General features: G+C 41.0%; 3 protein-coding genes and 1 pseudogene across 5 annotated transcripts; all 4 read right to left on the reverse strand.

The window, feature by feature from the left end:
• Positions 1-2,193: 2,193 nt before the first annotated feature.
• Positions 2,194-3,956, reverse strand: LOC115694316 (early light-induced protein 1, chloroplastic-like). The gene is made up of 3 exons (XM_030621451.2): positions 3,192-3,956; positions 3,001-3,093; positions 2,194-2,617 (listed from the first exon to the last, which is right to left on the reverse strand). Exons 1-3 carry the CDS (start codon positions 3,345-3,347, stop codon positions 2,273-2,275), a joined length of 594 nt encoding a protein of 197 aa, XP_030477311.1. The 5' UTR covers positions 3,348-3,956; the 3' UTR covers positions 2,194-2,272.
• A 363-nt stretch (positions 3,957-4,319) lies between these two features.
• Positions 4,320-16,433, reverse strand: LOC115694319 (early light-induced protein 1, chloroplastic-like). 3 transcript variants are annotated; one of them, XM_030621452.2, is made up of 3 exons: positions 5,444-5,723; positions 5,301-5,345; positions 4,320-4,872 (listed from the first exon to the last, which is right to left on the reverse strand). In XM_030621452.2, the coding sequence occupies exons 1-3, from the start codon at positions 5,597-5,599 to the stop codon at positions 4,528-4,530; spliced, it is 546 nt and encodes a 181-aa protein (XP_030477312.1). In that variant the 5' UTR covers positions 5,600-5,723; the 3' UTR covers positions 4,320-4,527. The 3 variants fall into 3 exon arrangements, with proteins under 3 accessions (XP_030477312.1, XP_056175143.1, XP_030477313.1); XM_056319168.1 differs by lacking the exons at positions 5,301-5,345; positions 5,444-5,723 and adding exons at positions 15,985-16,029; positions 16,128-16,433 and having other exon boundaries at positions 4,331-4,872; XM_030621453.2 differs by lacking the exons at positions 4,320-4,872; positions 5,301-5,345; positions 5,444-5,723 and adding exons at positions 15,051-15,483; positions 15,985-16,029; positions 16,128-16,399.
• On the reverse strand, positions 9,630-10,877 carry LOC130134376 (early light-induced protein 1, chloroplastic-like). Its single transcript, XM_030621448.2, has 3 exons — positions 10,601-10,877; positions 10,410-10,502; positions 9,630-10,104 (listed from the first exon to the last, which is right to left on the reverse strand). Exons 1-3 carry the CDS (start codon positions 10,754-10,756, stop codon positions 9,760-9,762), a joined length of 594 nt encoding a protein of 197 aa, XP_030477308.1. The 5' UTR covers positions 10,757-10,877; the 3' UTR covers positions 9,630-9,759.
• Positions 12,316-13,483, reverse strand: LOC115694321 (early light-induced protein 1, chloroplastic-like; annotated as a pseudogene).
• Positions 16,434-19,346: the final 2,913 nt, after the last annotated feature.

Genomic DNA, 19,346 nt, shown 5'->3' on the forward strand with positions numbered 1-19,346 from the left:
CGAACAAACAAACATAAACACACATGAAATAGATATAGAGGGCTAACGGTTGCGGCCTCAAACTGCGGGCAACGCTCCGGCGTAGGGAATGGTTTTCCGGTGGAGGTTCCGTCCATGGCCGAACAGTGATGCGCGAACGCGAGAAAGTTACGTAGAAAATGTAGACAACTTGAAGTCAGCAACAATATTAAAACGAATCGCGCATAAATCAAAGCTCTAGCGCATCCGTTTTTACAAAAACGGATTCGGCATTCGTTTGGGCATTTTATCAAACAGGTAGTGTGCGACTTGGACCATCACTCCCAAGCTTGGATTTACCATCATTCAAGGCCTAAACTTAGTATGTTAAGTGTTAACTCGAAATTTTCATCACGATTCAGGGTGGGTTTTGCGTGGTTTGCTCAGAACCTCGTCGGTTGGTTCAACGATCTTAAAAACCAGTAGGCGGAGAAAAAGAAACAGGGCATTTTCCGAGAGGTTTACCTGGTTCGGGTGACTTCTACGACGACGAACGGCGGCCAGCAGGTGGAGCTTTCGACGGGAACGTCAGCTACTCAAACGGACCACCGGCGAACGAGCAAAAATCTCTCCTTTCTCCGATTCTCTCCCGGTCTTGGCTCTCCTTCAAGCCAGCTCTCGCTTCCTCTCTCCCCTGCCGCTCGCGGCGAGCGCCGCTGCCGGCCCTAGTGCCGGTGCCTGCCCTGAACCAGCCAACCTCGGTGCCCCGTCTGGCCGGCCACCTCGCCAACCGCGGCCAGCGCGTCAAGCGGTCGCGCCCGGCTCAGGGCGCTTCCTCCCGCAAACACCATCTCCGCGGCTTTGGCTCAGGAGAGGGAAAATGTTGGACAAACGCCTCGTCGACGAAGGCTCCGGCGCAGTCAGTGGTTGTCGGAGGAACGCTCCAGCTCTCGGCCCCTTCTTCATTCTTTTCCCGTTCTGGACGTCTATCCCCTTCGTTCAAAACTCTCTCAGATGCAAGCTCTCTCTTTTTTCGCTCCTTGCTGCCCCCCCTTCCCCTCGAGTGACCCTTCCGGAAATGCTAGGAATCGGGAGAACGAGGACACCGGAACAGGGTCGTCGGACGGCGACAGTAGCCGGATGGTCGAGCGAGGTCGAGGAAGTCGACGGCGACAGTTCCGTCTCCAGAAGGAAGAAGATAAAAATGTCTTCTTGGGCTCCTCCTCCCTTGCCAGCTCATTGTCCTTCTGTTCAGCCTTATTCCCCATTTTTGTCTCTTCCTTCTTTTCTTTTTCTTTTTTCTTTTTTAATTTTTATAATGATTTTTCAACATAAAATAATAAAATGAAAATATGTTTCACTAAAATTATATTAATGCAAATGCGCCTAATATCTATATGTCATGTAATTTAATGAAAACATTTTTGTTTAGGTGTTAAAACTTGATCTCTAATTTTCTATGTACTTAAACTTTAAATGACGAGATAAAATTTAGGTGTCAACATCATTATCAGGAAGAAAACAGCGCTGATAAATATTTCAATGGGTTATTGCACTTAATTTCTTGAGATTTATTGGCGCTGAGTTGGTGAGTTCTGCCATTGGACTTGGAAGAGGAAAATCTGAAGTTAATTTGATCTCGTTTTGTTTGCAAAATCTGTTGCTTTGAGAATTTCTTTGATACCGTCCTCATATAGAGGGCGATCCGAATTCGCTCGACCATCCTTATAATTGTTCCTCTTGTCGATTTACTTCTGAAAAGCCTGAGATCCTTCAGATTTGAGTATGTTCATCGTTCGCCTTTTAGTCATCTGAGTCGCATCGTGAGATGCTTTAGTTGATTCTGGAAAACTTGAGATCCTTCTGATTTAAGTGAGATCTTCGTCCACCTTCTAGTCAACTGAGTCTCATCTCGAAGTGCTTTAGTTGATTTACTTCTGAAAAGCCCTAGATCCTTCTGATTTATGTTTGTTCTTCCTTCTTCTTTGAGTCATCTGAATCTCATGGTGAACTCATTGGCAAAGGTGCTTCTTATTAGTCTGCAACTACCATCTGCTAAATTAATCGACACTTCTTTAATTCCGCTTCATACAAATCGTTGTTTCTTCTTAAGGGAGGAGTTCTCTTTGAAGTATACTCCACATTGAATAATTCGTTGAAATATCCTTCGACAGAATGAGCTATAGTATGACAACTGATGTAAGTTGAGATCGCAAGAAGGTATGGTGCACAATATTTGCATCAAGACAATGGTTTACTTTATTTGCTTGGAAGGATTACATTCTGATTACGTATAAAATTCTATTCCAAAATCCTACACGAGTGATCCTCCCTTAACATATTCGGTGAAGGCCAATGCGACCAGTCCCAACATCGCGAACCTTCCATTCCACAATTCGGCATTGGAAGTCATCAACCCATCTGACTTTGACTCGGCCGTGACTCCTTTGAACAGCGGCACCAGAGATGCAACCGAGAGCAAAACGCTCGTCCCTATGAACCAGGGGATGCCACCTTCACTGATTTGAGCAAACAAGTCCTGGCCTTTAAACAACTCGACCGCAATGGCGGCCACAAAGCCAATCATTGCGAGTCTGCCATTGATCCTCTCCGGGACTGGCCCACTGAAGGCGAACAAATCTGTGAAGTTGGTGCTCACCTGTCAATATGATGGGGCAGCGTTAGTTTACGCAAGGAGTATTAACGTATAAGGACATAACATTAGTAGATATAGCATATACATTCTTATATACACACGACCTCTTTTGCTCACTTGTCATCCAACTAGCTTGTCAAATCTATGAGATAGAAAAAGTGACCTATAATGTGCTGACAAGTAATCATGTCACGATAATACGTGACTACTGCACTTGGCACAAAATTTAATCAGCAGTGGATCACCAGATTGATAACTTCAACAATACTTAACATTTAAGAAACTTAAATCCAATACATTCAGCTCTTTGAGTAGATAACGCAATGTGTATAGGCCTCCTCAAAGCTCGTATTTATGTACCAGGGCACTCTTAAGCATAAATATACCTTTGATTTCGGTTTCAGGGATGGGTTCGGTGGAGGCGATGAAGAAGGAATTTCAGAAGCTGGTATTTCCGTGCTACCTTCCGGCTTGGTCTCCTGCAATATTCACCACACACCAATGTCTATTCAACTGACATCCCGGTATCATATTACCGGCGCAATAATCTAGATCAATCCAAATCGTGCTACTTTACCTCAGTCATACACTTTATTCGCAGGCCGCCACGGGGAGCCATCGTAGGAACATGGTTGGCAGTGAAAATCCCTCTCACAACAGATTTCCTGGAACTAATGTCGATCACAGTCCTAGGACTCGCAGGGATCAAGCGCATCAGCATCGTTGAGGCCATGATCTTCGGACAATGACTGAAAATTTTGGGAACGCTAGTAGAACAACACTCAAAGAGTTGCAATTGAACGGAATATGACTAGACTGAAGTGCTATTGTGTTGGGACTATGGAGTGAGTGGAATGAAGCGGTATTTATGGAGCACCGGGAGAGAGAGAGAGAGAGAGAGAGACTGGTGGTTGGTGTTGGTTCCACGTGATGCATGTATGTGGCGGGTTAAAATGGTTTCACCTTGTCCATTTAATGTGAAAGTGACGACGTGGACCTTCAAATAGCCTCGGAGCAAACAAAGGACTACGATTTGTAGTGGGACTTCGATTCTTGTTGGCTTTCGAATGTGAGGCCAAGAGGGGAGTAACGTCGTTCGAGGTTTCTGACGATGGAGAAACACATTGGACCTTTAGCTACCGTGCATCGGCGTGACCTTGATGAAAACGACATGTCATGACTTTGCAGGGCAGCATAATACGTCACTCTCTCTAGTCTCTCTTCACGTTTCAAAAGGCTGATGCAATAGGAAGGATCTAGAGCTCTCTTGAGAATTTGTAACTGCAACAAGAATGTGCATGAGCACTCAATGCATCTGGGTTGTCCATCATTGTTACTGTTGCTTTAGTTGATTTACTTCTGTAAATCCTGAGATCCTTCTGATTTTAAGTACGTCCTTGTTTCTAATAGGACTCTTTGGCAAAGGTACCTGCAGCTTATTCGCCTGCAATTATCATCTCATAGCTAATTTTTCCGATTACCAGCCAAAAGTAAAAGAAGAAAGGAAAAAAAAAATCAGAACAAAATGATAAAAAAAACAAAAAATTATTAAAAATTATACACGTCAGCGCCGGTGATACCATGTAGGCTAGCTGGCATCCACATTAATAATATCTTATCAAAATTAGCCAAAATAATTAAATTGACATAAAGACAAAATATTTAGAATTCAATTGATATAAAAAAAAAGGTTTAACACAAAAAGGTTTAATACTAAATTGACACTAATGCACAAGATTTAAAACTTTTTTGACATTTTTCCCTAATCTATAGTATGACAACTACCGTAATGTGAGATCTAACCAAGAAGGTATTGTGCACAATCTTTGTATTAAGACATTGGTTCACTTTATTGATTTCTGAGTATTACATCACGATCGACTTTTCCTAGTATATACTCTAATACTCAAACCCTAGACAAGTGTTCCTCCCTTGACATATTCGGTGAAGGCCAGCGCGACCAGTCCCAACATCGCCAACCTTCCATTCCACATCTCGGCTTCGGAAGTCATCAACCCCTCCGACTTTGACTCGGCCGTGACTCCTTGAAACAGTGGAACAAGAGATGCCACCGAGAGCAGAATGCTCGTCCCTATGAACCACGAGATACCACCTTCGCTGATCTGAGCAAACAAGTCCTGGCCTTTGGATAGTTCAACCGCAATGGCCGCCACAAAGCCAATCATTGCGAGTCTGCCGTTGATCCTCTCTGGCGCTGGCCCGCTAAATGCAAACACATCTATGAAGTCGGTGCTCACCTGTCAACGTGCTCAACTTTAGTTCTCACAAGGAGTAGTTAAGTATTTGGTGAAACTGATTGACAGCCTTTAGTTGATTGAAGGACACATAACTAGTACATATCGTGCATGCACTATTCTATACACACAACACTTCTGTCGTAAACTTGTCATCCAATTAACTGGTCAAGTTTATGTGTTTTCAAACAGTTCGAGAGGACCTCTACTTGGCAAATAAAGTATTCATGTCACTAGAATAAGTGAATTTCTCACTTGATACGAAATTTTATCAGCAGAGTATCACCAGTTCAATTTCTTTGACAACACTTTTCATTAGGAAACTTCATCCTAAAGTTTAATTTCTCTAAGTAGATAAAAGCTACGTGCATAAGTAAAGCCTTCCCAAAACTCGCATTCATGTGCTAGGAGACTCTCAATCGTATATGTACCTTCGATTTCAATTTCGGGGATGGGTTCTGATCCAGCTTGCTCTCCTACAACATTCACCACGTACCAATGTTAATTCAATAAACTTCCCAATATCACATTGTCGACATTATAGGCAAGATCATTCGAAAATCTGCTACTTTACCTCAGTCATGCACCTCACAAGCAAGCTGCCTCGAGGAGCCAACCTAGGACTATGGTTGGCAGGGAAAAGTCCTCTCACAACAGATTTCCTGGAACTAACGTGGATCGCAGTCCTAGACCTCGCAGGGATCGAGTGCATCAAGATTGTTGAGGCCATGATCTTCAAGCAATGACCAAAAGTTTTGGGATAACTAGGAGAACAATACTAATCTCAAAGTGTGCAACTGAATCGACTCTGACTAGACTGTAGCGCTACTGTCTTGGACTGTAGAGTGAGTGATATGAAGCGGTATTTATATAATGTCGGGGGAAGAGAGAGAGAGACTAGTGGATGGTGTTGGTTCCACGTGATGCATGTTGCTGGAGGTTAAATGGTTTCACCTTGTCCGTTTAATGTGAAAGTGACGACGTGGACCTTCAAATAGCCCCTGAACAAACAATGGACAATGGTTTGTGGGACTACAGTTCTTCTTGGCTTTCGAACGTGAGGCCAAGAGAAGAGTAGCGTAGTTCGAGGTTTTTGAGTTTGGTAAAGAACCAATCGGAGCAGACGAGGACTTTCAAGTACCACCGTCCAATGGCGTGACCTTGATGAGGACAACAAGCCACGACTTTGCAGCTCAAGCACGACACGCCACTCTTCTAGTCTCTCTTCACGTTTCAAAGGCGCATTCACAAGGAAGGATCTAGAGCTCTCTCGAGAAATTGAGCTTCAAAAAGAATTCGGTTCATGAGCACTCAATGCATCTGGGTCGCTGGCTTTGACGAAGTTTACATGCGATCCACTTATGACCCGCTAGACCAGTGATCGAAATATGTGTCGAATTCAACTACTGTTGGGCAATATCTATCGGCTAGTGAGCTCATAACTCCATAACTTAAAGGTTCTAATTGAAAGCAGAATCCGCTGGATACGTTAATCAGCTCTAACTTGGGTTCGCTCAAAGTGGGTTTCCGATGATGAAGGCTTGAGCCTTTTATTGTGCGTCCCAATGGAAACTGAAGTCTCACACATCAGCACGGGTATGCCGTGACTGAAGCACCTTAATTTCTGTTAGGTCCCTGCAGATTTATCAACAAGTTTATCTATATATTTTTTATCTCTCTCCTTATGATAAAGGTATTGAGCTTTTATTGCTTACAGTGGCGGAATAAGTATTCTGATTTTGAAAAGCATTAACTACACTTGTATCTCAGACCCCACAATTTACATATTTTGGACAAATTTTGCTTCTGACCATCTCCTTGGAGAGGTTTTTACAGAGCATATTGATAAGCAATGCAGGAGCATGTTATGGCACCAAACTTGCCTCCAGGTGCTTTTTCTGACCTGCTTATTTGGTATTGAACATGCTACTAGAAGGATCAAGCAACACACTTTGTGTACCGGATATTACCTGTCTATGTGTGTGAAGCTATTCAAACCAACAAGTTATGATCCCCACGGTATTCTGCTCCATTAGCTGAACCTCACTGTTGCACAACTGATGAAATATTAGATCGGAATATAGCACAGGCAAAGCATCTCCACCTTAAAGAACATCTCAGCTTGTTGAAACCTAACTTTCAGGCATACACTACAGTTTCTACCACAAGAAGCTCGTAGAACGGAGGGACATAGATGTCTTTCACATCAATGATTTCATGATTTCTGAGGCTCCCCATGATGAGACCGAAATGTGGATATCGCGACCACTGACCTCGCGCTTTGACTACAATATTCTCCTTTACAGCAACTAGTGGAAATAACAAAGGGAAAGTGCATCCATTGAGCACATCCATGGTCAATGTTTTATTCACATTGTGCATTATCTTGCTGGGGTATATGCATATCTCCATGAATACTTGGCGAATGATTCTAACTGTCTTGAATCACTTACTTCATTCATGGCCACGACATCACAAATTTCTCTCATCTCGTCTTGGCTATGCTTAGGTCCACTGATCTAATATTGCCTTCATGGTTCTTGACTTTTCTGGTCCCTATATCATCGCAACTGAAAGTTATAGTTTGTTACAAACATTGAAACATCAACTGCCTGATTTGACATACCTATCCTCATTTTGCAAAAATCGACAACTAGTGGCATATTAACACTAAATCTACTATTATGTGACTCAATGCTTGCGTGAAATTGTTACCTGGTATCGGGATAATGTCATCCCCTTGATGCAGAAACCACACTAGGGCCAATTGAGGAGCGGTGCAACCATGCTTTGCAGCGAGGTCAACAAATTTTTGATACATGACTTTGTTCTTCTCTAAGTTCTCTCCAATAAATCTTGGATGCATAGCCTATCACATAACAATAGAAAATTAACATGGAAACTTATCTACCACTGATATATCACCAAGAAATCCGAAAATTTTGTTTCTAAGGCAATAAAATGTCGTCTGCGTAATCCCACTCTCCCTGTATGCTCTGATGCAATCCTCTCGCAAATTAAGAGGTTGGTTAGAGAAAGACTCAGTAGTTGTTTGAATGTCAAGAGAAAAGTGTCCTTACATAGGCATTAGATGTGCTGTAATTGGGGACTTCTAGTTTGGGTCTCTTAGTTGCTGTTTGTTGAGCTTGTAGCAGGATTGCTCGCCCCGCTTGCTGTCTTTTCTACTAATTAAGTCTGAATATCGAAAAAAAAATAATGTACCTGGTTTGGATAGTCACATAATTTGAATTCTCTTGCCAATAGACTACTGATCGATATCATCAAAATAAACTGCAAAAAACATACCAACTGGCTCTCCACGTGGCAAGCTCTCAACGACTGTCGTCCCAGCAAAGAACCCATGACCTAGAGGGCTATATGCAACAAGCCCTATGCCAAGTTCTCTGAAACTGCCACATTTCTTGATATCTTGAGGGGAGGGGGGGACAAACATCTTGAGGATAATAGGTGTAGACCTGACAATACTCCATTTGCACAGCTGTGGATGAATGGCATGAGTTCTCTTTATCGTAGCGAAGCTAGCTTCTGAAAAACCAATATACTTTATCTTTCCTTCCTCCACCAACTTATTGAGTTCTCCCACCTATCTTACCAATAGCAACTGATTTAGTTAAACCAAATTATCACATTGCGTGTCTTCATTCTAGTTGTTCATTCATCGCTGTCTGGGGTTTGTCATGGAAAAAGCTAATTTTGATGTCCCCCCTCCAGTGTCGCTGAGAAAGGGGGAAGCATGAATGCCTTCAAAGCTTACAAGGCTTGTGTGCCGATTGCATGGAGCCATAACTTGTACATAACCCTGGTTAGGGGCATTCCTGGAGCCAGAAGACTTCACCGGCATACATTGGACACGTTGCGGCTTCGCGAATGTAACCGAACTGTTATGAGAAGGAACACCCCTACAGTTAGGGGAATGTTGTAACAAGTACTGATTAGTCAGTTACTACATTTTGGTTTTGTTTATCAAAGTTATTTGCTTACTTGAAGAATCTATTACATGATTAGGTAAAGAGGCTGGTCTGGATTGAAACAGGAGATGATCAAAGCCCGTAAAGAAAAGGAGACAAAGCACCAAGCTTTACGTCCGCTATCTGCCTGCCCCAGATTGCAGTTCTTAAAAACAAACAATGTACTCTTAGGTCAGATCCTTCTCCAATGTTGTTTTATCGGACAATGCAGTTTCTAGATTTGTGTTTTTGGATAGAAATCCATCGGTTGTGATAGTTCCATCATGATTGAGCGGCTTTTTTGAAGATATACTTTGCTGTGAGTTATTTATCAATTGAATGCTACATATCCGATGGAAGATATTTCAATGGTTGATAGCACTTACGTTCTCCAGACAAGTTGTTGGCAAGTTGGTGAATTTCCAACATTTTACTTAGAAGGGGTAAATTTGAAGTTTGATCTAGTTTGGTTTGCAAAATCTGTTGCTTCGAGAATTTTTCTGATATCGTACTCATGTCCGATCTGAACTTGCTCAATTCATCTTTATAATTGCTGTTTTAGTTGACTTACTTCTGAAAAGTTTGAGATCCTTCTGTTTTAAGGATGTTCTTCATTCACCTTTCAATCATCTGGCTCTCATGGTCAACTCATTGGCAAAGGTGCTTATGGCTTAGCAGTTTGCAGTTACCATCTCAAAAATTAATCAAGGCCTAACTTTTTAGGATGTTTCCTTTACGGAAGGAGTTCTCCATGTTGATCAATCGATTGAGATATCTTTCGAGAGAATGATCTACAGAACGAGTACCGTAATTCGAACGTTGACCAAGAAGGCATTATGCACAATATTTGTGCTGAAATAATGGTTCACTGGATTACATTCTGGTCTACTTTTTCCAAGTATATGACCTTAATTCCAAAACCCTACACAAGTGTTCCTCCCTTAACATACTCTGTGAAAGCCAACGCGACCAGTCCCAACATCGCAAACCTTCCGTTCCACAACTCGGCATCGGAAGTCATCAACCCGCTGGACTTTGACTCAGCCGTGACTCCTTGAAAAAGCGGAATCAGAGATGCGACCGATAACAGAATACTCGTTCCTATGAACCACGGGATACCTCCATCACTGATCTGAGCAAACAAGTCCTGACCTTTGGACAGTTCAACTGCAATGGCTGCCACAAAGCCAATCATTGCCAGTCTGCCATTGATTCTCTCCGGCACCGGCCCGCTGAATGCAAACAGATCAGTGAAGTTGGTGCTCACCTGCTAATATGATCGGGCACCGTTAGTTTATGAAAGGAGTTATTTACGTGGTAATAATAATGGACCAATCTTTAGTAAATGTCAACGGACATGTCATTAGTAAATGGAGAGTATGCACTTCACGCCTACTCTGTCGCACATAAATCATTCAACCAACTTGTAAGCAGAGTATCACCAGTTCAATTTCTTTAACAACACTTACCATTAGAAAACTTCAATCCAAAAGGTTCAACTCTTCGAGTAGACAACGCAACGTGTACCGAGCTCGTATTCATGTGCTAGGGGACTCTTAAGCATAAATATACCTTTGCTTTTGGTTTCGGGGATGGGTTCAGTGTAGGCGACGAAGAAGGAATGTCGGAAGCTGGCATTTCCGTGCTACTTTCCGGCTTGGTCTCCTGCAATATTCACCACGCACCAATGTCCATTCAACTGACATCCCAATATCATATTACCAACGCAAAAATCCAGATCAATCGAAATCGGACTACTTTACCTCAGTCACACATTTTACGCGTAAGCCACCTCGGGGAGCCATGCTAGGAACATGGTTGGCAGGGAAAAGCCCTCTCACAACAGAGTTCCTGGAACTAATATCGATCGCGGTCCCAGGACTCGCAGTGATTGACCGCATCAGCATTGTTGAGGCCATGATCTTCGAACAATGACTAAAAGTTACGGGAATGCAAGAAGAACAGCACTCAAAAGAGTTGCAGTCGAACTGAATCTGACTAGATCAAAGCGCTACTGATTTGGGACTATGGGGTGAGTGGAATGAAGCCGTGTTTATATAGCACCAGGGAAGAGAGAGATGGAGACTGGGGGATGGTGTTGGTTCCACGTGATGCAAGTTTGTGGTGGGTTAAAATGGTTTCACCTTGTCCGTTTAATGTGAAAGTGACGACGTGGACCTTCAAATAGCCCCTGAACAAACAAAGGACTATGATTTGCGGTGGGACTTCGATTCTTGTTGGCTTTCGAATGTGAGGCCAAGAGGGTGGTAACGTCGTTCGAGGTTTTGTTCGACAGTGGGGAAACCCATGAGACCTGCAATTCAATTTCATTGGCGGAATATTCATGAAAACGACATGCCATGGTACGCCAGCCTTCCCCTTTCAAAGGGCTCGTTCACTAGGAAGGATCTAGAGCTCTCTTGAGAAATTTGTAAGTGCAACGAGAGCATTCAATGCATCCGGGCTATCCATAATTGTTACTGATGCATTAGTTGATTTACTTCTGAAAACCGTGAGATCCGTGTGATTTTAAGAAAGAAATTACCAAAAGAGTCATTAACCTATCGCATTTGTGCCGATTTAGTCTTACATATGTTACATTTGTGTCAATTTAGTCTTAAACCTCTTAATTGTGCCAATTTAGTCATAAACCTTTTAACGATTTGTCAATTTAGTCATTCCGTCCAATTTTGGCCGGAAATCGCTTAAGTGGCGGTTTAATTAGCACCAGCCGTCCTTTGTGAAACTGGCGGTACTAAAATTAAAAAAAAATTAAAATTTTTCTGAATTTATTATTATTATTATTTTCTTTTTTCTTTCCTTTTTATCTAACCCTGGGCCGGCGAGGGCCGTGATGCCCTCACTTGGTTTGCGTAAGAACCTCCACATCCTTGCGCTGATCTAGGCGAGGGCCACGACTCTTGCCCATTGGTCGGTGAGAGCGTCGCAGCCCTCACCGACCTAGGGTTAGGAAATAAAAGAAAATAAAAAAAAGAGAAGACGAAAAAAAAGAAAACTAAAAAATTCAAGAAAATTTTAAAAAATTGTCCACATTAACATTGACCGTCGTCAGGACTGCCATTGCTAATTAAACCACCACATCAGCAATTTCGCTCAAAATTGGCAGAAGGACTAAATTGGTAATTCGTCAAAAGGTTGAGGACTAAATTGAAAAAATTTAAAGGTTTATGAGTGAATTGAAACAAGTACAATAGATTTATGATGTTTTTGGTAATTTGAGTCTCCTCGTCAACTCTTTGGCAAAGGTGCCTCGGCTTATTTAGTCTGCAACTACCATCTCATAGATTAATCGATGCTTCTTTATTTCCGCTTCACACAAATCGATCTTTCCTCTAACGGAAGGAATTTTCTTCAAAGTATACTCCATGTTAAATAATACATTGAAATATCCTTTGGGAGAATGAGCTATAGGGTTACTACTACTGTAATTTGACACCTAACCAAGAAAGGCATTGTGCCCAACATTTGTATCAAGACAGTGGTTCACTTTATTGGCTCCTGAGGATTACATTTTGATCTACTTTTACAAGTATGTATACTCTAATTCCAAAACCCTACACAAGTGTTCCTCCCTTAACATATTCGGTGAAGGCCAGCGCGACCAGTCCCAACATCGCCAACCTTCTGTTCCACAACTCGGCATCGGAAGTCATCAACCCGTCTGACTTTGACTCGGCCGTGACTCCTTGAAACAGCGGAACAAGAGATTCGATCAAGAGCAGCATGCTCGTCCCTATGAGCCACAGGATGCCACCTTCACTAATCTGAGCGAGCAAGTCCTGGCCTTTGGACAGTTCAACCGCAATGGCTGCCAAAAAGCCGATCATTGCGAGTCTACCATTGATCCTCTCTGGCGCTGGCCCGCTGAATGCGAACACATCTGTGAAGTTGGTGCTCACCTGTCAACACAATCAACGTTAGTTTACACAAGGAGTGGTTATGTATTTGATGAAATTGATTGACCAATCTTTAATCAATGTAGAAGCATATATAACTAGTACATATCGTGTCTGCACTATTCTTTACACACATCACCTCTGTCCCACAATGTCAATCAACTAACTTGTCAAGTCTATGTGGTTGAAACAGTTACAAGAGGATATATAATTTGTCAACGAAGTAATCAGGTCACTAGAACGACTGACTATCTCACTTGATACGAAATTTAATCGGCAGAGTATCACCAGTTCAATTTCTCTGACTGCACTTATCATTAGGAAATTTCAATCCTAAAGTTTAATCTTTAAATAGAAAAAGTGACATTCTTTAGTAAGGCCTTCCCAGAACTTGTATCCATTTGCTAGGAGACTCTCAAGCATAAATATACCTTGAATTTCGATTTCGGGGATGGGTTCAGATCCTACTTGCTCTCCTGCAATATTCAACACGTGCCAATGTTAATTCAGTAACTTCCCATTATCAAATTGTCGACATTATAGGCAAGATGAACCGAAATTCTGCTACTTTACTTCAATCATACACTTCACACGCAAGCCAACTTGGGGAGCCAACCTAGGACTATGGTTGGCAGAAAAAAGTCCTCTCACGACAGATTTCCTGGAACTAATGTCGATCGCGGTCCTAAGACTCGCAGGGATCTAGTGCATCAGGATTGTTGAGGCCATGATCTTGAAAAAATGACCAGAAGTTTTGGGAAAACTAATAGAACAGTACTCAAGAGAGAGAGAATGGTGGATGCTGTTGGTTCCACGTGACGCTTGTTTGTGGGGTTAAAATGGTTTTACCTTGTCCGTTTAATGTGAAAGTGACGACGTGGACCTTCGAATTAGCCCCTGAACAAACAACGGACAATGGTTTGTGGGACTTCAGTTCTTGTTGGCTTTCCAATGTGAGGCCAAGGGTGGAGTAACGTAGTTCGAGGTTATCGACGGTGGAGAAACACTTGGACCTTTCAACTACCGTGCATCAGGGCCGTCCAATGATGGGATTTAGGTTAAATCGAAAATAGTCCAACCAAAATTGACTCATTTATATGCCAAATTTAGTGACTCATACCCGACCCAGTTTAGTTACTAAAATACTTCAATATTAAATCCAACCTATGAAATCTATATGCACCTAGTTAACCCATTTTAAGCTCTTCATCTGTATATGTTATTTGGATAAAATCGTTATTTCAACAGTAAGATACTAAAGAATCGGCTTTCAACATTGCATAGAATTTTCAATTTTTGTATTGACTCACAATAAATAAATAAAAAAGAGAATGTTAGTACTTAGTTTGAATATACAAATATACAGCAACCAATAACGTGGAGGTATTGAAATTTTAATTAAATGAAATGTAAGATATTGAAGAAGATGATTTATACTGACTATGGATTGCAATGAGACTAAGATTATAATATTACATAAAAATATCAATTCCAAATGCAACTAAGGAAAGATATACTCTAACAACTAACGAACGAAACTTACAAGATTAACTAAAATAAAAAACAATGTGGAATAAAAGAGGCCGTCTTGATATTTTAGTAAGGGCGAAGTAGGGCCCATCAAGACTTCTCTAAACTTGATATAGTCCGAGAAGTCTATCATTTTATCATAGAGGGTGAAGAACGAGACATAAAAGTGGGTTGGGTTTGGGTTCGAACCAATTAAACACCCATATTTATTTGGGTTTTATCATACTAAACTCATATATAATGCATCTACTGAACATAATTAATTCGTATAATTATTCAACCCATCAAATATGGAATATTGAATAGGTTTACTGTGCATCGGCATGACTTGAACAAAATCGACATGCCACGACTTTGAAGGTCAAGCATGACAGGCCAGTCTTTTCTAGTCTCTCTTCACATTTTAAAGGCATATTCACTGCGAAGGATCCAGAGCACACTCCTGAGAATTTGAACTGCAACAAAGAATTCAGAGCATGAGCACTCGATGCATACGGGTTGTCCATCATTTTAGTCATCTGGGTCTCGTCGTCAACTCATTGGTAAAGGCGCCTGCGGCTTATTAGTTTACGATTACCATCTCGTAAATTCATCGATGCTTCTTTACTTCCGCTTCATACGAAAAGATGTTTCTACTTACGAAAGGAGTTTTCTTAAATTTATGCTCCACGTTGAATAATACATTGTAATATCCTTTGAGAGAATGATCTGCAGTATGACAACTACTGTAATGTGAAATCTAACCAAGAAGGTATTGTGCACAATATTTGTATTAAGACCATGGTGCACTTTATTGGCTTCTGAGGATTACATTCTGATTTACTTTTCCAAGTACATGCTCTAATTCCGAAACCCTACACAAGTGTTCCTCCCTTGACGTATTCAGTGAAGGCCAGCGCGACCAGTCCCAACATCGCCAACCTTCCATTCCACAACTCGGCATCGGAAGTCATCAACCCGTCTGACTTTGACTCGGCCGTGACTCCTTGAAATAGCGGAACAAGAGATGCGACCGAGAGCAGAATGCTCGTCCCTATGAACCACGGGATGCCACCTTCACTGATCTGAGCGAACAAGTCCTGGCCTTTGGATAGTTCAACCGCAATGGTCGCCACAAAGCCAATCATTGCGAGTCTCCCATTGATCCTCTCAGGCGCCGCCCCGCTAAATGCAAACACATCTGTGAAGTTGGTGCTCACCTGTCATCATGATCAACTTAGTTTACGCAAGGAGTAGTAATATATTTGGTGAAATCGATTGACCAATCTTTAGTCAATGTAGAAGGACATAAAACTAGTACATATCGTGTATGTACTATTCTTTACACACACCACCTCTGTGGCACACTCGTTATCCAACTAACTTGTCAGGTCTATGTGTTTGAAACAGTTACAAGAGGACCTATAATTTGCCAAGGAAGCAATCATGTCTCTAGAACGACCGACGATCTCACTTGATATGAAATTCAATCAGAAGAGTATCACCGGTTCAACTTCTCTGACAACAATTATCATTAGGAAACTTCAATCCTAAATTCAATCAGCGGAGAATCACCAAATCAATTTCTCTTACAGCACTTGTCATTGGGAAACTTCAATCATAAAGTTTGAGCTCTTTAAGTAGAAAAAGCGACAGATCATAAGTAAGGCCTTCCCAAAACTCATATTCATGTGCTAGAAGACTCTCAAGCACAAATATACCTTTGATTTCGATTTCGCAGATGGGTTCGAACCTGGCTTCCTCTCCTGCAATATTCACCACATACCAATGTTAATTCAAGTAACTTCCCAATATCAGATTGTTGAAGTAATAAGCAAGATCAATCGAAATTCTGCTACTTTACCTCAGTCATACACTTCACGCGCAAAGCAACTCGGGGAGCCAACCTAGGACTATGGTTGGCAGGGAAAAGTCCTCTCACGACAGATTTCCTGGGACTAATGTCAATCGCGGTCCTAGGACTCGCAGGGATCGAGTGCATCAGGATTGTTGAGGCCATGATCTTGAAAAAATGACCAGAGTTTTGGGAAAACTAGTAGAACAATACTCAAAGTATCCAATCGAATCGAATGTGACTAGACTGAAGTGCTACTGTCTTGAACTACAAAGTGAGTGATATGAAGCGATATTTATATAGTGCCGGAGAGAGAGAGAGAGAGAGAGATTGGTGGATGGTGTTGGTTCCACGGGATGCATGTTTGTGGGGGTTAAATTGGTTTCACCTTGTCCGTTTAATGTAAAAGTGACGACGTGGACCTTCGAGTAGCCCTGCACAAACAACGGACAATAATTTGTAGGACTTCAGCTCTGGTTGGCTTTCTAATGTGAGGTCAAGAGGGGAGGAACGTAGTTGGAGGTTTTCGACGGTGGAGAAACACATTGGACCTTCAACTACGGTGCATCAGCGTGACCTTGATGCAAACGACATGCCACGACTTGGAAGCTCAAGCATGACACGCCTCTCTTTTGTTCTCGCTTCACATTCACTAGGAAGGATCTGGAGCTCTCGAGAATTCGACCTGCAACAAGAATTCACTCGATGCATCTGGGTCGCGGGATATGATGAGTTTTACATGCGATCCACTTATGACCCGTTAGACCGGTGGCCGGATGATGCATTCAAGGTGGGGCAATGTCTATCAACACAAAACTACGAGCGTGTTACGAAAGTAGAAGGCATCCCAATTATTTGGCGAGCTCATAACTCCATAACCTAAGGTTCTAAGGGAAGCCAGAATCGGCTAGATACGTTAATGAGCTCTAACTTGGTTCTGCTCAAGTGGATTTCCGATGATTAAGGAATGACACTTCTGTAGCGCATCTCGATCAGAAATGAAGTCTCGCACAGTATCACCGATTTATGTGATTGAGGCACCTAGTGTCTGTTAGGTCCCTTTAGATTTGTTGACCAGTTTAAATATAAATTTGACCTCTCTACTTACGATAAAGGTATCGATCTTTTGTTGCTTACGCCGTTCTCACTAGGAGGAATAAGGATTCCGATTTTGAAAAGCATTAACTACACGTATCAAAACTAATTATCAATCTCAATCCCTACATTTACATATTTCAGACAGATTTTGATTCTAACAATATTTTATTGGAGAATTTGGTATAAATTATAAGCAATGCAGAAGCATGGTATAGCAACGAACTTACCTATAAACTAGGGGAGAGTACTCCACATTTGATAACATATCAGGTATTCTTTCTGACCCGCTCCGCCTGGTATCAAACATGCTTATCATTAGAGGGATCAAGTAGAGTTGTAAGAAGAACGGTTCGAAACAATTTGCCAAAGCACTTCAAGAAAAATTTTCAGCTAAGGAACGCATTGCTCTCTATAGGATGGAACGATTTTGAGTGTAGGAACGCATTGCTCATTCATCGATGTCCACAGAAAGATTAACCGGTGTCTCTAAGCAATATTCTTCGTGCACCAAGTATCATCTGTCTGTGTGTGAGAAGTTCTTCGAACAAACAACTTATGATCCCTATGGTATCGTGCTCCATTAGCTGAACCTCACCGTTCCACAACCGATGAAATATCACATCGGATTATAGCACAGGCAGAGCATCTCCACCTTAAAACAGAACACCTCTGCTTGTCGAATCCCAACATTGAGGCATACACTACAGTTTCTATCACAACAAGCTGGCAGAACGGAGGGACCTAGGGTGCGTATGGTAACGTTTCTATTTCTGGGAACAATTTCTTTTCAGAAATAGTTTTTTCTATTTCTATTTCCTGGAAGAGTTTCTGAACAAAATAATGCGTTTGGTAACTGCACAAAATTTTTATTTCTAGAACAGAAATGTGTTTGGTAACTGCACAAAATTTCTATTCCTGGAATAGAAAAAGAACAGAAATGCGCTTGGTAACTGTATAAAATTTCTATTCCCAATTTTTTGCATTCAAATCTATATCTTTTATTTAACTATAAGTACAAGTTATAAGTGAAAAAAATCAATAAGCATAATTTATTGGTTTGTCTAATCCTTTTTAAGGGTTTAAAACCCCTTTTAATCCCTAAACTAAGGAATCTTCAAAAATACCACTTGGGCACCTCAAAAATTTAAATTCCACTCAAAGTGGGTGGCCACAGGTATTCTAAGCCATTATGTGAATTTTTTATATTTTTTTGGGGTAAAATTTATTAAAATTATTTACTTTCCCTAAATCTGTTTCTTTTTATTTTTCCAAAAAAAATTTATGAAATTTTTTCAATTTTTTCAATTTCGGAATTTTGCAAATATTTAAGGGTTTTCTGAGTTTTTCTGATTTATATGAATTTTGGGAATTTTTTAATTTTCTAATTTTTTATGGGATTTTTTTGAAATTTTTCTAATTTTTATGAATTTTCGGAATTTTTTAATTTATTCTAAGCCATTATGTGAATTTTTTATTTTTGTTTTTTTTGGGGAAAAGTTTATTAAAACTTTTTACTTTCCCAAAATTTGTCTTTTTTTATTTTCCAGAATGCTTTTTATGAATTTTTTTTAATTTTTTTAATTTCGGAATTTTGCAATTTTTTATGGGTTTTTTGAGTTTTTCTGATTTTTATGCATTTTCTGAGAATTTTTCTGATTTTTATGAATTTTTGGAATTTTTAATTTTTTATAATTTAATTAATTTTTTATAATTTTTTTATTATTTCCGCCGAGAATGGACCGGACCGGTGCTTTGAGACGGTTTGCAGACGACGGAGGATGGAGGAGGAGCTGAGGTCGCAGCTTGAGGGCCGGACCTTTCTATTTCTATTTCTATTTCTAGGAACAAAGAAGTAGATTTTTTTTACTTCTTATTTCTGTTCCAAATCTATTTCTTGGCCACTTTTCTATTCCAGGAAATAGAAAAATAAAATGCGTTACCAAACGGATTTCTGTTCTTTTTTTGTTCCAAGGAACAGAAGAACAGAAAAATAGAGAAACAGAAGCGTTACCAAACGCGCCCCTAATGTCTTTCCCATCACTGATTCTCATGATTTCTCCGGCTCCCCATGATGAGACCACAATGTGAATATCACGACCACCGACCTCGAGCTTTGACTGCAGTATTCTC

The sequence above is a fragment of the Syzygium oleosum genome, unplaced genomic scaffold (genome assembly GCF_021117445.2).
Source record: "Syzygium oleosum isolate NSW1041296 unplaced genomic scaffold, Sole_v2.1 Sole_v2.17, whole genome shotgun sequence".
NCBI lineage: Eukaryota > Viridiplantae > Streptophyta > Magnoliopsida > Myrtales > Myrtaceae > Syzygium > Syzygium oleosum.

Excerpts from the sequence above, each read along its gene's own strand:
- LOC115694319 (XM_030621452.2), bottom strand. The coding sequence starts at position 5,599 with ATGGCCTCAACAATCTTGATGCACTCGATCCCTGCGAGGTCTAGGACT. Across the intron at positions 5,346-5,443 it reads TTGTGAGGTGCATGACTGAG|GAGAGCAAGCTGGATCAGAA; the intron begins GTAAAGTAGCAG and ends TGAATGTTGTAG. Across the intron at positions 4,873-5,300 it reads CCCCGAAATTGAAATCGAAG|GTGAGCACCGACTTCATAGA; the intron begins GTACATATACGA and ends GCACGTTGACAG.
- LOC115694316 (XM_030621451.2), bottom strand. The coding sequence starts at position 3,347 with ATGGCCTCAACGATGCTGATGCGCTTGATCCCTGCGAGTCCTAGGACT. Across the intron at positions 3,094-3,191 it reads GAATAAAGTGTATGACTGAG|GAGACCAAGCCGGAAGGTAG; the intron begins GTAAAGTAGCAC and ends TGAATATTGCAG. Across the intron at positions 2,618-3,000 it reads CCCTGAAACCGAAATCAAAG|GTGAGCACCAACTTCACAGA; the intron begins GTATATTTATGC and ends TCATATTGACAG.
- LOC130134376 (XM_030621448.2), bottom strand. The coding sequence starts at position 10,756 with ATGGCCTCAACAATGCTGATGCGGTCAATCACTGCGAGTCCTGGGACC. Across the intron at positions 10,503-10,600 it reads GCGTAAAATGTGTGACTGAG|GAGACCAAGCCGGAAAGTAG; the intron begins GTAAAGTAGTCC and ends TGAATATTGCAG. Across the intron at positions 10,105-10,409 it reads CCCCGAAACCAAAAGCAAAG|GTGAGCACCAACTTCACTGA; the intron begins GTATATTTATGC and ends TCATATTAGCAG.